The 16,872-nt window shown below is 37.7% G+C and overlaps 1 protein-coding gene across 1 annotated transcript in view; it reads left to right on the forward strand.

Annotated features, from left to right (window-relative positions):
• slc6a7 (solute carrier family 6 member 7) overlaps nucleotides 1–16,872 on the forward strand; it is a 35,374-nt gene that overhangs the window by 4,950 nt on the left and 13,552 nt on the right. Inside the window, exons 8-10 of the mRNA XM_039693943.2 lie at nucleotides 78–181; nucleotides 270–394; nucleotides 567–679. Coding sequence (XP_039549877.2) covers nucleotides 78–181; nucleotides 270–394; nucleotides 567–679 — 342 coding nt within the window. The remainder of the gene's footprint in view (nucleotides 1–77; nucleotides 182–269; nucleotides 395–566; nucleotides 680–16,872) is intronic.

Below are 16,872 nucleotides of genomic sequence, written 5' to 3' on the forward strand. Positions count from 1 at the left end.
CATCTACTAAACAATGCAATTTTTTTTAATCAATTCTACAGTTTTCAGTTTCCTTCAGCAACTTCCTGTCATTGTAGGTGTGGAATGATGCTGCGTCGCAGATCTTTTATTCTTTGGGTATTGGTGTTGGTGGCCTCCTGTCAATGGCGTCTTACAATAAATTTGACAATAACGTCATCAGGTTTGGCTTTTTTTTTTTTTACTTTTTTGGGAAAATAACTGTTTTTGCTTTTGGTCTCATGAAACTCATGAATTTTTTTTTCCTGCAGGGATACTCTGATTATCACAATAGGGAACTGCGCTACCAGTTTTTTTGCTGGCTTTGCCATTTTCTCTATCCTGGGTCATATGGCTTGGAGGAAGGGAGTGCCCGTGGGTCAGGTGGCAGACACAGGTACAGCCTGTTTAGCCTGTTTTCTTCCTGTTCTGACATCCCGGATAGCTCAGCACACACCAGCCCTGTGATTTACAGTTACATAAAATGTTTTTAAATTCTTGCAGTTTCAAAGCCAATATATAGTTTGTTATTTTTCAAGAACACATGTCATTTGTATTGAACCTTTTAGGTCCTGGTCTGGCGTTTGTTGCCTACCCAGAAGCCCTTGCTCTTCTCCCTGGATCAGTGTTTTGGTCCATTCTATTTTTTCTCATGCTCTTTATGCTGGGAGTGGACACACTGGTAAGACCCTGCAGCGCATTCAGGTTTTTAAGTTTAACAGTTATTCATTCACCACACACATACACTATCATTCAAAGGTTTGGGGTTGTTTTTGAAAGAAGTCTCGTATGTTCACCAAGGCTGCATTTATTTATTTGTAAACTAGTAATATTGTGAAATATCATTACAATTTAAAATGTAATTTATTTCTGTTACGGCAAAGCTGAACGTTCATGTCATTACTCCAGTCAACAGAAGTCTTTTGTAGCATTATACATGTCTTTTGTCACTTTTGATCAATTTACTGCATCCTGTCTAAAAAGTATTTCTTTTAAAAAAAATCGGAATCTAGGCAGACTAGGACCTGACATGCAGATCTGTACCATTTATTTCTTTAATCCACCCTGTGTCTATTACAAAAATGGACATCACATGTCAGTCAGCCCCCTTTTTTTAACTTCTGGAGCATTTCACCTAGTTTAAAGCCTGCAGTCCATGAGATTGGACGTTTGTCATCCAATCAAATGCCAGTAAAGCTCTGCATGTAGTAATTATATTAAAAAAAACTCTACTGTACATGCTACATGCTTTTGAAGAGAAGCATGGCAGCACTTCACTCCAAACACAGAAGCAAGCAACATTTTCTAAGGTGTATTTACATTTTGTATATATTTTTGCCAGTATTTCATAGTTTGTATGTAAGAGAAACAAAAATAGAAAGATTGAACTTATTAATTAAAGTTAAAAATCGACTGTAGAATTGCACGTTTTAAATAATGATTTTTTTTAAATGTGTCTGTCCATTAAAATGGACAGTTTGTTTGAAAGCCTGTTACTGAAGTCACATATTCAGTGATGCTGATTGAAATTTCTTTTATAAAAAAATATATATATCACAGTACCGATACATTTTTGAAACTTTTCATGTGCAGAATATACAGTTCTGAAGTGCTTGAACATATAGCTGATGAAAATATCTCATATGTTGACTTTATGTGGAGTAATGAGGAAGATGGAGATGTAAGAAAAATATCCATATTTAAAACTTTATAAAGTAAAATAACTTCCGGCCAAAATAACATATGGATTTGACTTAAATCTAAAGCGCAACTTAAATATGAATATTTTAAATATTTTATAGCATTTATAACATAGCATTTATGCCATGATAAATATCTCAATATCTCAGCTCTGGAAGGGTCTAGAGCCTCCATTTTTGCACTCAGGTCTAAGTCCCATGGCCCTCTATCAGAATCCAGAGTTTCAAGAAGATTGGAGAAACGTATTTTTTCAGACCAAAAAAAAAAAAAACGAAAGGGGTACCCCTTTCGTTTTTTTTTTTCGGGCGAAAAATTAAGTTTCTCCAATCTTTCCAAAACTCCAGATTCTGATAGAGGGCCATGAGACTTTGACCTGAGTGCAAAAATGGAGGCTCTAGCCCCTTCCAGAGCTGAGATATCGAAACTCAAAATTTCGACCCGAAAAAAAAACGACAGTGTTACCCCTTTCGTTTTTTTTCGTTTTCGGGAGAAAAATCAAGTTTCTCCAATCTTCTCAAAACTCTGGATTCTGATAGAAGGCAGCGAGACTTTGACCTGAGTGCAAAAATGGAGGCTCTAGACCCTTCCAGAGCTGAGATATCAAAATTCAAAATTTCGACCCGAAAAAAAAACGACAGTGTTACCCCTTTCGTTTTTTTTCATTTTTGGGCGAAAAATTAAGTTTCTCCAATCTTCTCAAAACTCTGGATTCTGATAGAAGGCCGCGAGACTTTGACCTGAGTGCAAAAATGGAGGCTCTAGACCCTTCCAGAGCTGAGATATCAAAATTCAAAATTTCGACCCGAAAAAAAAACGACAGTGTTACCCCTTTCGTTTTTTTTCATTTTTGGGCGAAAAATTAAGTTTCTCCAATCTTCTCAAAACTCTGGATTCTGATAGAAGGCCGCGAGACTTTGACCTGAGTGCAAAAATGGATGATCTAGACCCTTCCAGAGCTGAGATATCAAAATTCAAAATTTCGACCCCAAAAAAAAACGACAGTGTTACCCCTTTCGTTTTTTTTCATTTTTGGGCGAAAAATTAAGTTTCTCCAATCTTCTCAAAACTCTGGATTATGATAGAGGGCCGTGAGACTTAGACCTGAGTGCAAAAATGGATGATCTAGACCCTTCCAGAGCTGAGATATCGCAATTCAAAATTTCGACCCGAAAAAAAAACGACAGTGTTACCCCTTTCGTTTTTTTTCATTTTTGGGCGAAAAATTAAGTTTCTCCAATCTTCTCAAAACTCTGGATTCTGATAGAATGCCGCGAGACTTTAACCTGAGTGCAAAAATGTAGGCTCTAGACCCTTCCAGAGCTGAGATATCAAAATTCAAAATTTCAACCCGAAAAAAAAACGACAGTGTTACCCCTTTCGTTTTTTTTCATTTTTGGCTGAAAAATTAAGTTTCTCCAATCTTCTCAAAACTCTGGATTATGATAGAGGGCTGTGAGACTTAGACCTGAGTGCAAAAATGGATGATCTAGACCCTTCCAGAGCTGAGATATCAAAATTCAAAATTTCGACCCGAAAAAAAAACGACAGTGTTACCCCTTTCGTTTTTTTTCATTTTTGGGCGAAAAATTAAGTTTCTCCAATCTTCTCAAAACTCTGGATTCTGATAGAAGGCTGCGAGACTTTGACCTGAGTGCAAAAATGGAGGCTCTAGACCCTTCCAGAGCTGAGATATCAAAATTCAAAATTTCGACCCGAAAAAAAAACGACAGTGTTACCCCTTTTGTTTTTTTTCATTTTTGGGCGAAAAATTAAGTTTCTCCAATCTTCTCAAAACTCTGGATTCTGATAGAAGGCCGCGAGACTTTGACCTGAGTGCAAAAATGGATGATCTAGACCCTTCCAGAGCTGAGATATCAAAATTCAAAATTTCGACCCCAAAAAAAAACGACAGTGTTACCCCTTTCGTTTTTTTTCATTTTTGGGCGAAAAATTAAGTTTCTCCAATCTTCTCAAAACTCTGGATTATGATAGAGGGCCGTGAGACTTAGACCTGAGTGCAAAAATGGATGATCTAGACCCTTCCAGAGCTGAGATATCGAAATTCAAAATTTCGACCCGAAAAAAAAACGACAGTGTTACCCCTTTCGTTTTTTTTCATTTTTGGGCGAAAAATTAAGTTTCTCCAATCTTCTCAAAACTCTGGATTCTGATAGAATGCCGCGAGACTTTAACCTGAGTGCAAAAATGTAGGCTCTAGACCCTTCCAGAGCTGAGATATCAAAATTCAAAATTTCAACCCGAAAAAAAAACGACAGTGTTACCCCTTTCGTTTTTTTTCATTTTTGGCGAAAAATTAAGTTTCTCCAATCTTCTCAAAACTCTGGATTATGATAGAGGGCTGTGAGACTTAGACCTGAGTGCAAAAATGGATGATCTAGACCCTTCCAGAGCTGAGATATCAAAATTCAAAATTTCGACCCGAAAAAAAAACGACAGTGTTACCCCTTTCGTTTTTTTTCATTTTTGGGCGAAAAATTAAGTTTCTCCAATCTTCTCAAAACTCTGGATTCTGATAGAAGGCCGCGAGACTTTGACCTGAGTGCAAAAATGGAGGCTCTAGACCCTTCCAGAGCTGAGATATCAAAATTCAAAATTTCGACCCGAAAAAAAAACGACAGTGTTACCCCTTTCGTTTTTTTTTCATTTTTGGCGAAAAATTAAGTTTCTCCAATCTTCTCAAAACTCTGGATTATGATAGAGGGCTGTGAGACTTAGACCTGAGTGCAAAAATGGATGATCTAGACCCTTCCAGAGCTGAGATATCAAAATTCAAAATTTCGACCCGAAAAAAAAACGACAGTGTTACCCCTTTCGTTTTTTTTCATTTTTGGGCGAAAAATTAAGTTTCTCCAATCTTCTCAAAACTCTGGATTCTGATAGAATGCCGCGAGACTTTAACCTGAGTGCAAAAATGTAGGCTCTAGACCCTTCCAGAGCTGAGATATCAAAATTCAAAATTTCAACCCGAAAAAAAAACGACAGTGTTACCCCTTTCGTTTTTTTTCATTTTTGGCGAAAAATTAAGTTTCTCCAATCTTCTCAAAACTCTGGATTATGATAGAGGGCTGTGAGACTTAGACCTGAGTGCAAAAATGGATGATCTAGACCCTTCCAGAGCTGAGATATCAAAATTCAAAATTTCGACCCGAAAAAAAAACGACAGTGTTACCCCTTTCGTTTTTTTTCATTTTTGGGCGAAAAATTAAGTTTCTCCAATCTTCTCAAAACTCTGGATTCTGATAGAAGGCCGCGAGACTTTGACCTGAGTGCAAAAATGGAGGCTCTAGACCCTTCCAGAGCTGAGATATCAAAATTCAAAATTTCGACCCGAAAAAAAAACGACAGTGTTACCCCTTTCGTTTTTTTTTCATTTTTGGCGAAAAATTAAGTTTCTCCAATCTTCTCAAAACTCTGGATTATGATAGAGGGCTGTGAGACTTAGACCTGAGTGCAAAAATGGATGATCTAGACCCTTCCAGAGCTGAGATATCAAAATTCAAAATTTCGACCCGAAAAAAAAACGACAGTGTTACCCCTTTCGTTTTTTTTCATTTTTGGGCGAAAAATTAAGTTTCTCCAATCTTCTCAAAACTCTGGATTATGATAGAGGGCTGTGAGACTTAGACCTGAGTGCAAAAATGGATGATCTAGACCCTTCCAGAGCTGAGATATCAAAATTCAAAATTTCGACCCGAAAAAAAAACGACAGTGTTACCCCTTTCGTTTTTTTTCATTTTTGGCTGAAAAATTAAGTTTCTCCAATCTTCTCAAAACTCTGGATTATGATAGAGGGCTGTGAGACTTAGACCTGAGTGCAAAAATGGATGATCTAGACCCTTCCAGAGCTGAGATATCAAAATTCAAAATTTCGACCGGAAAAAAAACGACAGTGTTACCCCTTTCGTTTTTTTCCATTTTCGGGCGAAAAATTAAGTTTCTCCAATCTTCTCAAAACTCTGGATTCTGAAAGAAGACCACGAGACTTTGACCTGAGTGCAAAAATGGAGGCTCTAGACCCTTCCAGAGCTGAGATATCGAAATTCAAAATTTCGACCCGAAAAAAAAACGACAGTGTTACCCCTTTCGTTTTTTTTCATTTTTGGGCGAAAAATTAAGTTTCTCCAATCTTCTCAAAACTCTGGATTCTGATAGAGGGCTATGAGACTTAGACCTGAGTGCAAAAATGGATGATCTAGACCCTTCCAGAGCTGAGATATCAAAATTCAAAATTTCGACCCGAAAAAAAAACGACAGTGTTACCCCTTTCGTTTTTTTTCATTTTTGGCGAAAAATTAAGTTTCTCCAATCTTCTCAAAACTCTGGATTCTGATAGAAGGCCGCGAGACTTTGACCTGAGTGCAAAAATGGAGGCTCTAGACCCTTCTAGAGCTGAGATATCAAAATTCAAAATTTCGACCCGAAAAAAAAACGACAGTGTTACCCCTTTCGTTTTTTTTCATTTTTGGCTGAAAAATTAAGTTTCTCCAATCTTCTCAAAACTCTGGATTATGATAGAGGGCTGTGAGACTTAGACCTGAGTGCAAAAATGGATGATCTAGACCCTTCCAGAGCTGAGATATCAAAATTCAAAATTTCGACCCGAAAAAAAAAACGACAGTGTTACCCCTTTCGTTTTTTTTCATTTTTGGGCGAAAAATTAAGTTTCTCCAATCTTCTCAAAACTCTAGATTCTGATAGAAGGCCGCGAGACTTTGACCTGAGTGCAAAAATGGATGATCTAGACCCTTCCAGAGCTGAGATATCAAAATTCAAAATTTCGACCCGAAAAAAAAAACGACAGTGTTACCCCTTTCGTTTTTTTTAATTTTTGGCTGAAAAATTAAGTTTCTCCAATCTTCTCAAAACTCTGGATTCTGATAGAAGGCCGCAAGACTTTGACCTGAGTGCAAAAATGGAGGCTCTAGACCCTTCTAGAGCTGAGATATCAAAATTCAAAATTTCGACCCGAAAAAAAAACGACAGTGTTACCCCTTTCGTTTTTTTTCATTTTTGGGCGAAAAATTAAGTTTCTCCAATCTTCTCAAAACTCTGGATTCTGATAGAGGGCTGTGAGACTTAGACCTGAGTGCAAAAATGGATGATCTAGACCCTTCCAGAGCTGAGATATCAAAATTCAAAATTTCGACCCGAAAAAAAAACGACAGTGTTACCCCTTTCGTTTTTTTTCATTTTTGGCGAAAAATTAAGTTTCTCCAATCTTCTCAAAACTCTGGATTCTGATAGAAGGCCGCGAGACTTTGACCTGAGTGCAAAAATGGAGGCTCTAGACCCTTCTAGAGCTGAGATATCAAAATTCAAAATTTCGACCCGAAAAAAAAACGACAGTGTTACCCCTTTCGTTTTTTTTCATTTTTGGCTGAAAAATTAAGTTTCTCCAATCTTCTGAAAACTCTGGATTATGATAGAGGGCTGTGAGACTTAGACCTGAGTGCAAAAATGGATGATCTAGACCCTTCCAGAGCTGAGATATCAAAATTCAAAATTTCGACCCGAAAAAAAAACGACAGTGTTACCCCTTTCGTTTTTTTTCATTTTTGGGCGAAAAATTAAGTTTCTCCAATCTTCTCAAAACTCTAGATTCTGATAGAAAGCCGCGAGACTTTGACCTGAGTGCAAAAATGGATGATCTAGACCCTTCCAGAGCTGAGATATCAAAATTCAAAATTTCGACCCGAAAAAAAACGACAGTGTTACCCCTTTCGTTTTTTTTTTCATTTTTGGGCGAAAAATTAAGTTTCTCCAATCTTCTCAAAACTCTGGATTCTGATAGAAGGCCGCGAGACTTTGACCTGAGTGCAAAAATGGAGGCTCTAGACCCTTCCACAGCTGAGATATCGAAACTCAAAATTTCGACCCGAAAAAAAAACGACAGTGTTACCCCTTTCGTTTTTTTCCGTTTTCGGGCAAAAAATCAAGTTTCTCCAATCTTCTCAAAACTCTGGATTATGATAGAGGGCCGCGAGACTTTGACCTGAGTGCAAAAATGGAGGCTCTAGACCCTTCAAGAGCTGAGATATCGAAACTCAAAATTTCGACCCGAAAAAAAAACGACAGTGTTACCCCTTTCGGTTTTTTTTTCATTTTTGGCGAAAAATTAAGTTTCTCCAATCTTCTCAAAACTCTGGATTATGATAGAGGGCTGTGAGACTTAGACCTGAGTGCAAAAATGGATGATCTAGACCCTTCCAGAGCTAAGATATCAAAATTCAAAATTTCGACCCGAAAAAAAAACGACAGTGTTACCCCTTTCATTTTTTTTCATTTTTGGGCGAAAAATTAAGTTTCTCCAATCTTCTCAAAACTCTGGATTATGATAGAGGGCTGTGAGACTTAGACCTGAGTGCAAAAATGGATGATCTAGACCCTTCCAGAGCTGAGATATCAAAATTCAAAATTTCGACCCGAAAAAAAAACGACAGTGTTACCCCTTTCGTTTTTTTTCATTTTTGGGCGAAAAATTAAGTTTCTCCAATCTTCTCAAAACTCTGGATTCTGATAGAAGGCCGCGAGACTTTGACCTGAGAGCAAAAATGGAGGCTCTAGACCCTTCCAGAGCTGAGATATCAAAATTCAAAATTTCGACCCGAAAAAAAAACGACAGTGTTACCCCTTTCGTTTTTTTTCATTTTTGGCGAAAAATTAAGTTTCTCCAATCTTCTCAAAACTCTGGATTATGATAGAGGGTTGTGAGACTTAGACCTGAGTGCAAAAATGGATGATCTAGACCCTTCCAGAGCTGAGATATCAAAATTCAAAATTTCGACCCGAAAAAAAAAGACAGTGTTACCCCTTTCGTTTTTTTTTCATTTTTGGCGAAAAATTAAGTTTCTCCAATCTTCTCAAAACTCTGGATTCTGATAGAAGGCCGCAAGACTTTGACCTGAGTGCAAAAATGGAGGCTCTAGACCCTACTAGAGCTGAGATATCAAAATTCAAAATTTCGACCCGAAAAAAAAACGACAGTGTTACCCCTTTTGTTTTTTTTCATTTTTGGCTGAAAAATTAAGTTTCTCCAATCTTCTCAAAACTCTGGATTATGATAGAGGGCTGTGAGACTTAGACCTGAGTGCAAAAATTGATGATCTAGACCCTTCCAGAGCTGAGATATCAAAATTCAAAATTTCGACCCGAAAAAAAAACGACAGTGTTACCCCTTTCGTTTTTTTTCATTTTTGGCGAAAAATTAAGTTTCTCCAATCTTCTCAAAACTCTGGATTATGATAGAGGGCTGTGAGACTTAGACCTGAGTGCAAAAATGGATGATCTAGACCCTTCCAGAGCTGAGATATCAAAATTCAAAATTTCGACCCGAAAAAAAAACGACAGTGTTACCCCTTTCGTTTTTTTTTCATTTTTGGGCGAAAAATTAAGTTTCTCCAATCTTCTCAAAACTCTGGATTCTGATAGAAGGCCGCGAGACTTTGACCTGAGTGCAAAAATGGAGGCTCTAGACCCTTCCAGAGCTGAGATATCAAAATTCAAAATTTCGACCCGAAAAAAAAACGACAGTGTTACCCCTTTCGTTTTTTTTTCATTTTTGGCGAAAAATTAAGTTTCTCCAATCTTCTCAAAACTCTGGATTATGATAGAGGGCTGTGAGACTTAGACCTGAGTGCAAAAATGGATGATCTAGACCCTTCCAGAGCTGAGATATCAAAATTCAAAATTTCGACCCGAAAAAAAAACGACAGTGTTACCCCTTTCGTTTTTTTTCATTTTTGGGCGAAAAATTAAGTTTCTCCAATCTTCTCAAAACTCTGGATTATGATAGAGGGCTGTGAGACTTAGACCTGAGTGCAAAAATGGATGATCTAGACCCTTCCAGAGCTGAGATATCAAAATTCAAAATTTCGACCCGAAAAAAAAACGACAGTGTTACCCCTTTCGTTTTTTTTCATTTTTGGCTGAAAAATTAAGTTTCTCCAATCTTCTCAAAACTCTGGATTATGATAGAGGGCTGTGAGACTTAGACCTGAGTGCAAAAATGGATGATCTAGACCCTTCCAGAGCTGAGATATCAAAATTCAAAATTTCGACCGGAAAAAAAACGACAGTGTTACCCCTTTCGTTTTTTTCCATTTTCGGGCGAAAAATTACGTTTCTCCAATCTTCTCAAAACTCTGGATTCTGAAAGAAGACCACGAGACTTTGACCTGAGTGCAAAAATGGAGGCTCTAGACCCTTCCAGAGCTGAGATATCGAAATTCAAAATTTCGACCCGAAAAAAAAACGACAGTGTTACCCCTTTCGTTTTTTTTCATTTTTGGGCGAAAAATTAAGTTTCTCCAATCTTCTCAAAACTCTGGATTCTGATAGAGGGCTATGAGACTTAGACCTGAGTGCAAAAATGGATGATCTAGACCCTTCCAGAGCTGAGATATCAAAATTCAAAATTTCGACCCGAAAAAAAAACGACAGTGTTACCCCTTTCGTTTTTTTTCATTTTTGGCGAAAAATTAAGTTTCTCCAATCTTCTCAAAACTCTGGATTCTGATAGAAGGCCGCGAGACTTTGACCTGAGTGCAAAAATGGAGGCTCTAGACCCTTCTAGAGCTGAGATATCAAAATTCAAAATTTCGACCCGAAAAAAAAACGACAGTGTTACCCCTTTCGTTTTTTTTCATTTTTGGCTGAAAAATTAAGTTTCTCCAATCTTCTCAAAACTCTGGATTATGATAGAGGGCTGTGAGACTTAGACCTGAGTGCAAAAATGGATGATCTAGACCCTTCCAGAGCTGAGATATCAAAATTCAAAATTTCGACCCGAAAAAAAAAACGACAGTGTTACCCCTTTCGTTTTTTTTCATTTTTGGGCGAAAAATTAAGTTTCTCCAATCTTCTCAAAACTCTAGATTCTGATAGAAGGCCGCGAGACTTTGACCTGAGTGCAAAAATGGATGATCTAGACCCTTCCAGAGCTGAGATATCAAAATTCAAAATTTCGACCCGAAAAAAAACCCGACAGTGTTACCCCTTTCGTTTTTTTTAATTTTTGGCTGAAAAATTAAGTTTCTCCAATCTTCTCAAAACTCTGGATTCTGATAGAAGGCCGCAAGACTTTGACCTGAGTGCAAAAATGGAGGCTCTAGACCCTTCTAGAGCTGAGATATCAAAATTCAACATTTCGACCCGAAAAAAAAACGACAGTGTTACCCCTTTCGTTTTTTTTCATTTTTGGGCGAAAAATTAAGTTTCTCCAATCTTCTCAAAACTCTGGATTCTGATAGAGGGCTGTGAGACTTAGACCTGAGTGCAAAAATGGATGATCTAGACCCTTCCAGAGCTGAGATATCAAAATTCAAAATTTCGACTCGAAAAAAAAACGACAGTGTTACCCCTTTCGTTTTTTTTCATTTTTGGCGAAAAATTAAGTTTCTCCAATCTTCTCAAAACTCTGGATTCTGATAGAAGGCCGCGAGACTTTGACCTGAGTGCAAAAATGGAGGCTCTAGACCCTTCTAGAGCTGAGATATCAAAATTCAAAATTTCGACCCGAAAAAAAAACGACAGTGTTACCCCTTTCGTTTTTTTTCATTTTTGGCTGAAAAATTAAGTTTCTCCAATCTTCTGAAAACTCTGGATTATGATAGAGGGCTGTGAGACTTAGACCTGAGTGCAAAAATGGATGATCTAGACCCTTCCAGAGCTGAGATATCAAAATTCAAAATTTCGACCCGAAAAAAAAACGACAGTGTTACCCCTTTCGTTTTTTTTCATTTTTGGGCGAAAAATTAAGTTTCTCCAATCTTCTCAAAACTCTAGATTCTGATAGAAAGCCGCGAGACTTTGACCTGAGTGCAAAAATGGATGATCTAGACCCTTCCAGAGCTGAGATATCAAAATTCAAAATTTCGACCCGAAAAAAAACGACAGTGTTACCCCTTTCGTTTTTTTTTTCATTTTTGGGCGAAAAATTAAGTTTCTCCAATCTTCTCAAAACTCTGGATTCTGATAGAAGGCCGCGAGACTTTGACCTGAGTGCAAAAATGGAGGCTCTAGACCCTTCCACAGCTGAGATATCGAAACTCAAAATTTCGACCCGAAAAAAAAACGACAGTGTTACCCCTTTCGTTTTTTTCCGTTTTCGGGCAAAAAATCAAGTTTCTCCAATCTTCTCAAAACTCTGGATTATGATAGAGGGCCGCGAGACTTTGACCTGAGTGCAAAAATGGAGGCTCTAGACCCTTCAAGAGCTGAGATATCGAAACTCAAAATTTCGACCCGAAAAAAAAACGACAGTGTTACCCCTTTCGTTTTTTTTTTCATTTTTGGCGAAAAATTAAGTTTCTCCAATCTTCTCAAAACTCTGGATTATGATAGAGGGCTGTGAGACTTAGACCTGAGTGCAAAAATGGATGATCTAGACCCTTCCAGAGCTAAGATATCAAAATTCAAAATTTCGACCCGAAAAAAAAACGACAGTGTTACCCCTTTCGTTTTTTTTCATTTTTGGGCGAAAAATTAAGTTTCTCCAATCTTCTCAAAACTCTGGATTATGATAGAGGGCTGTGAGACTTAGACCTGAGTGCAAAAATGGATGATCTAGACCCTTCCAGAGCTGAGATATCAAAATTCAAAATTTCGACCCGAAAAAAAAACGACAGTGTTACCCCTTTCGTTTTTTTTCATTTTTGGGCGAAAAATTAAGTTTCTCCAATCTTCTCAAAACTCTGGATTCTGATAGAAGGCCGCGAGACTTTGACCTGAGAGCAAAAATGGAGGCTCTAGACCCTTCCAGAGCTGAGATATCAAAATTCAAAATTTCGACCCGAAAAAAAAACGACAGTGTTACCCCTTTCGTTTTTTTTCATTTTTGGCGAAAAATTAAGTTTCTCCAATCTTCTCAAAACTCTGGATTATGATAGAGGGTTGTGAGACTTAGACCTGAGTGCAAAAATGGATGATCTAGACCCTTCCAGAGCTGAGATATCAAAATTCAAAATTTCGACCCGAAAAAAAAAGACAGTGTTACCCCTTTCGTTTTTTTTTCATTTTTGGCGAAAAATTAAGTTTCTCCAATCTTCTCAAAACTCTGGATTCTGATAGAAGGCCGCAAGACTTTGACCTGAGTGCAAAAATGGAGGCTCTAGACCCTACTAGAGCTGAGATATCAAAATTCAAAATTTCGACCCGAAAAAAAAACGACAGTGTTACCCCTTTTGTTTTTTTTCATTTTTGGCTGAAAAATTAAGTTTCTCCAATCTTCTCAAAACTCTGGATTATGATAGAGGGCTGTGAGACTTAGACCTGAGTGCAAAAATTGATGATCTAGACCCTTCCAGAGCTGAGATATCAAAATTCAAAATTTCGACCCGAAAAAAAACCGACAGTGTTACCCCTTTCGTTTTTTTTTCATTTTTGGCGAAAAATTAAGTTTCTCCAATCTTCTCAAAACTCTGGATTCTGATAGAAGGCCGCGAGACTTTGACCTGAGTGCAAAAATGGAGGCTCTAGACCCTTCTAGAGCTGAGATATCAAAATTAAAAATTTCGACCCGAAAAAAAAACGACAGTGTTACCCCTTTCGTTTTTTTTCATTTTTGGCTGAAAAATTAAGTTTCTCCAATCTTCTCAAAACTCTGGATTATGATAGAGGGCTGTGAGACTTTGACCTGAGTGCAAAAATGGAGGCTCTAGACCCTACTAGAGCTGAGATATCAAAATTCAAAATTTCGACCCGAAAAAAAAACGACAGTGTTACCCCTTTTGTTTTTTTTCATTTTTGGCTGAAAAATTAAGTTTCTCCAATCTTCTCAAAACTCTGGATTATGATAGAGGGCTCTGAGACTTTGACCTGAGTGCAAAAATGGAGGCTCTAGACCCTACTAGAGCTGAGATATCAAAATTCAAAATTTCGACCGGAAAAAAAAACGACAGTGTTACCCCTTTCGTTTTTTTCCATTTTCGGGCGAAAAATTAAGTTTCTCCAATCTTCTCAAAACTCTGGATTCTGAAAGAAGACCACGAGACTTTGACCTGAGTGCAAAAATGGAGGCTCTAGACCCTTCCAGAGCTGAGATATCGAAATTCAAAATTTCGACCCGAAAAAAAAACGACAGTGTTACCCCTTTCGTTTTTTTTCATTTTTGGCGAAAAATTAAGTTTCTCCAATCTTCTCAAAACTCTGGATTCTGATAGAAGGCCGCGAGACTTTGACCTGAGTGCAAAAATGGAGGCTTTAGACCCTTCCAGAGCTGAGATATCAAAATTCAAAATTTCGACCCGAAAAAAAAACGACAGTGTTACCCCTTTCGTTTTTTTTCATTTTTGGCTGAAAAATTAAGTTTCTCCAATCTTCTCAAAACTCTGGATTATGATAGAGGGCTGTGAGACTTAGACCTGAGTGCAAAAATGGATGATCTAGACCCTTCCAGAGCTGAGATATCAAAATTCAAAATTTCGACCCGAAAAAAAAACGACAGTGTTACCCCTTTCGTTTTTTTTCATTTTTGGGCGAAAAATTAAGTTTCTCCAATCTTCTCAAAACTCTGGATTCTGATAGAAGGCCGCGAGACTTTGACCTGAGTGCAAAAATGGATGATCTAGACCCTTCCAGAGCTGAGATATCAAAATTCAAAATTTCGACCCGAAAAAAAAAACGACAGTGTTACCCCTTTCGTTTTTTTTAATTTTTGGCTGAAAAATTAAGTTTCTCCAATCTTCTCAAAACTCTGGATTCTGATAGAAGGCCGCAAGACTTTGACCTGAGTGCAAAAATGGAGGCTCTAGACCCTTCTAGAGCTGAGATATCAAAATTCAAAATTTCGACCCGAAAAAAAAACGACAGTGTTACCCCTTTCGTTTTTTTTCATTTTTGGGTGAAAAATTAAGTTTCTCCAATCTTCTCAAAACTCTGGATTCTGATAGAGGGCTGTGAGACTTAGACCTGAGTGCAAAAATGGATGATCTAGACCCTTCCAGAGCTGAGATATCAAAATTCAAAATTTCGACCCGAAAAAAAAACGACAGTGTTACCCCTTTCGTTTTTTTTCATTTTTGGCGAAAAATTAAGTTTCTCCAATCTTCTCAAAACTCTGGATTCTGATAGAAGGCCGCGAGACTTTGACCTGAGTGCAAAAATGGAGGCTCTAGACCCTTCTAGAGCTGAGATATCAAAATTCAAAATTTCGACCCGAAAAAAAAACGACAGTGTTACCCCTTTCGTTTTTTTTCATTTTTGGCTGAAAAATTAAGTTTCTCCAATCTTCTGAAAACTCTGGATTATGATAGAGGGCTGTGAGACTTAGACCTGAGTGCAAAAATGGATGATCTAGACCCTTCCAGAGCTGAGATATCAAAATTCAAAATTTCGACCCGAAAAAAAAACGACAGTGTTACCCCTTTCGTTTTTTTTCATTTTTGGGCGAAAAATTAAGTTTCTCCAATCTTCTCAAAACTCTAGATTCTGATAGAAAGCCGCGAGACTTTGACCTGAGTGCAAAAATGGATGATCTAGACCCTTCCAGAGCTGAGATATCAAAATTCAAAATTTCGACCCGAAAAAAAAACGACAGTGTTACCCCTTTCGTTTTTTTTTTCATTTTTGGGCGAAAAATTAAGTTTCTCCAATCTTCTCAAAACTCTGGATTCTGATAGAAGGCCGCGAGACTTTGACCTGAGTGCAAAAATGGAGGCTCTAGACCCTTCCACAGCTGAGATATCGAAACTCAAAATTTCGACCCGAAAAAAAAACGACAGTGTTACCCCTTTCGTTTTTTTCCGTTTTCGGGCAAAAAATCAAGTTTCTCCAATCTTCTCAAAACTCTGGATTATGATAGAGGGCCGCGAGACTTTGACCTGAGTGCAAAAATGGAGGCTCTAGACCCTTCAAGAGCTGAGATATCGAAACTCAAAATTTCGACCCGAAAAAAAAACGACAGTGTTACCCCTTTCGTTTTTTTTTTCATTTTTGGCGAAAAATTAAGTTTCTCCAATCTTCTCAAAACTCTGGATTATGATAGAGGGCTGTGAGACTTAGACCTGAGTGCAAAAATGGATGATCTAGACCCTTCCAGAGCTAAGATATCAAAATTCAAAATTTCGACCCGAAAAAAAAACGACAGTGTTACCCCTTTCGTTTTTTTTCATTTTTGGGCGAAAAATTAAGTTTCTCCAATCTTCTCAAAACTCTGGATTATGATAGAGGGCTGTGAGACTTAGACCTGAGTGCAAAAATGGATGATCTAGACCCTTCCAGAGCTGAGATATCAAAATTCAAAATTTCGACCCGAAAAAAAAACGACAGTGTTACCCCTTTCGTTTTTTTTCATTTTTGGGCGAAAAATTAAGTTTCTCCAATCTTCTCAAAACTCTGGATTCTGATAGAAGGCCGCGAGACTTTGACCTGAGAGCAAAAATGGAGGCTCTAGACCCTTCCAGAGCTGAGATATCAAAATTTCGACCCGAAAAAAAAACGACAGTGTTACCCCTTTCGTTTTTTTTCATTTTTGGCGAAAAATTAAGTTTCTCCAATCTTCTCAAAACTCTGGATTATGATAGAGGGTTGTGAGACTTAGACCTGAGTGCAAAAATGGATGATCTAGACCCTTCCAGAGCTGAGATATCAAAATTCAAAATTTCGACCCGAAAAAAAAAGACAGTGTTACCCCTTTCGTTTTTTTTTCATTTTTGGCGAAAAATTAAGTTTCTCCAATCTTCTCAAAACTCTGGATTCTGATAGAAGGCCGCAAGACTTTGACCTGAGTGCAAAAATGGAGGCTCTAGACCCTACTAGAGCTGAGATATCAAAATTCAAAATTTCGACCCGAAAAAAAAACGACAGAGTTACCCCTTTTGTTTTTTTTCATTTTTGGCTGAAAAATTAAGTTTCTCCAATCTTCTCAAAACTCTGGATTATGATAGAGGGCTGTGAGACTTAGACCTGAGTGCAAAAATTGATGATCTAGACCCTTCCAGAGCTGAGATATCAAAATTCAAAATTTCGACCCGAAAAAAAAACGACAGTGTTACCCCTTTCGTTTTTTTTTCATTTTTGGCGAAAAATTAAGTTTCTCCAATCTTCTCAAAACTCTGGATTCTGATAGAAGGCCGCGAGACTTTGACCTGAGTGCAAAAATGGAGGCTCTAGACCCTTCTAGAGCTGAGATATCAAAATTCAAAATTTCGACCCGAA

The sequence above is a fragment of the Pimephales promelas genome, chromosome 19 (assembly GCF_988280905.1).
Source record: "Pimephales promelas chromosome 19, fPimPro1.hap1.1, whole genome shotgun sequence".
NCBI lineage: Eukaryota > Metazoa > Chordata > Actinopteri > Cypriniformes > Leuciscidae > Pimephales > Pimephales promelas.